Here is a 2,308-nt window from a genome sequence, read left to right on the forward strand (position 1 = left end):
TAAACCGTGCAGCGCATTATCATAATAAACAGTCGGGTTCGGGGACCATAATAATCACCGCTCTCTCGGGTTCACCGAGCCTCCTCATTGGACGTCAACACGCGACCGGCGCAAGGAGGGGGGCTCCCAGGCGCGTGCCGCTTTTTAAGCCGACGCCGCGCCTTGAGACACTAGAGAAGGAGTCCCGCACGCGACCAGTCATATTCACAGCAGAACGCAGCGAAAAGAACAAGTGTGTCAAACGAAGAAGTTTTGTATACATTTTTGCATCGAGTTCCACCACCACTTCAGCCATTTCTGCTGCTGCTATACCTGTTGGGTGTGCCTGGAGACATGGAAGTGCTGAGCGTGCACGATTGGAGCAAAGAGGAGTCGAGGCGACACGGCTTGGTGGAGAGGGGAGGAGAGGAGCCCGGCTACCCACCCAGCAGCCTGGCGCTCGTGGACAGCGGCAGTGACCCACGCGCCTGGCTGGCTCCGGTGCAGCCTCCTGGCACCTGCGCGGCACACGCCTCTTCCTCCCCTGACTACCCGCTGCTCTCACCCTGCCCCAGCACCGGCTCCTATAACGGTGAGCACAGGCTTCAAGACTGCTGTTTTCTTATTATAGCCACTTGACCAGTCCACAGCATCCCTATTCTGAGGGAGGGAACATTTGCCCCCAACATACCAAATCTACTAGCACATGTGTCACATTTGGGCTTGAGTTTGTAGATCAGCTAATTTGGGCGAAATGTTGTTTTAGAATAGAAATATAGAGTGGGAAAGTAGCCTCGGTCCGTTTTAAGAAAAGAGTGGATAGATTGTCAAGCTGCAACAGCCAGGGACCTGCCAGGACGCCAATGCGCAATACGATGCCAATTCTTCAATGTTTGGGCTTCTATTTGTTTGATTATCTTATTTAATGGCAAATGATTAGTCTACTCTGTGACTTCAGCTAACAGTAAATGTTAATTGCAATAGCTCTGACTGAATTCATTGGATTTTCTTATTTTTCTACTTGGCCTACTCTAAACATTTGCTATGTTTTTGTTGTTTTCCAGAAAGTGGCTCCTCGGCATCTTCGGGTCAGGCGAGTCCACCCAGCTACAGAAAAGCAGCCAAGAGCCCTTCCTCCCTCAAGGTCAGAGAGCTGTGCCGCCTGAACGGCTCCCTCCCCGGCGGCGACGAGCCTCTCGGCAGGCAGAGAGCCCCGTCCTCCAAACCGGCCAACGGCGTCCAGAAGCAGCGGCGCGTCGCCGCCAACGCGCGGGAGAGGAGGCGGATGCACGGCCTCAACCACGCGTTCGACGAGCTGCGCAGCGTCATCCCGGCGTTCGACAACGACAAGAAACTCTCCAAGTACGAAACTCTGCAGATGGCGCAGATTTACATCAACGCCCTGGCAGACCTGCTAGAGGGGCCACCTCCGAATAACAAAAACAACACCACCACCACCACCACCAATAACGACGACAACAACAACGAAAACAACAATAACAACAGCGTCTCCAGCAACAACTCGCCAAAGTGTGACCTAATGCACTCTTCCACCGCCGACTATGACGCGGCGAGCGATAAAAGTCCGTCCATCGCGAGCTGTCGGAGGGGGGCGACGGTCGCTGTCCTACCTGTCCAGATCAACGGGATTCCCTTTCGGTCCACCTCGTTCGACGAAGCCTTTTCCGCCATGATAGAAGAGGCGATGTGTTCCCCCGCGCCCTCGTCCTCTGGGGTCGAATCGAAACATTCGCCACGAAGTGATGGGGAGTTTTCCCCACACTCGCAGTTCAGTGACTCGGACGAAATGCAGATGGAGGTGCACTCCAGCGAAGAAGATGACCTAGAACTCAAATTGCCCAAACACCATAACACGATCTCATTCTAAAGTCAACCAGACAACCACAGACTCTTAATGCTTTTAACTTTTTTATGTTTTACCTGCAACAAAAAAACACTTCCAAACCGTGTCAATCATATCTAGAGTCCACTCTAAGAAAATCCAATGTGGGGAATAGGAATTTTGCCTAAACGAAAACGTAATTTGGGGAAGGCGGGGGCGGGGGGGTTTGAGAAATCTATTTTATCAACTTGATACTTAAGCTAAAGACTATTTTTATGTCAGATAGGCCTAATTGGGTTCTGCCAATAGATGTATCTTATGTAATGTCCCTTTTCTATGGGGACGTGGTAGAAAGACCCCTCTGCCATGTCGCATGTAGCGCTGCCATGGGCTTCTCTTCCACGTCACTCCGACCAAAATCTGTCTTCCACGAAAATCGCCTGTTATTGATGGTTGCTGATATTTTATAATGTAAATATAATTTGT

General features: G+C 51.3%; 1 protein-coding gene across 1 annotated transcript; it reads left to right on the forward strand.

Annotated features, from left to right (window-relative positions):
- Window positions 1–333: 333 nt before the first annotated feature.
- On the forward strand, window positions 334–1,867 carry atoh1a (atonal bHLH transcription factor 1a; the record flags this gene model as incomplete). The annotated part of the gene is made up of 3 exons (XM_080738623.1): window positions 334–571; window positions 1,044–1,401; window positions 1,495–1,867. The coding sequence occupies 3 exons, from the start codon at window positions 334–336 to the stop codon at window positions 1,865–1,867; spliced, it is 969 nt and encodes a 322-aa protein (XP_080594749.1).
- Between the last annotated feature and the right edge of the window lie 441 nt (window positions 1,868–2,308).

This window comes from Nannobrachium achirus (genome assembly GCF_963921795.1).
Source record: "Nannobrachium achirus genome assembly, chromosome: 12".
In the NCBI taxonomy this organism is placed as follows: Eukaryota; Metazoa; Chordata; class Actinopteri; order Myctophiformes; family Myctophidae; genus Nannobrachium; species Nannobrachium achirus.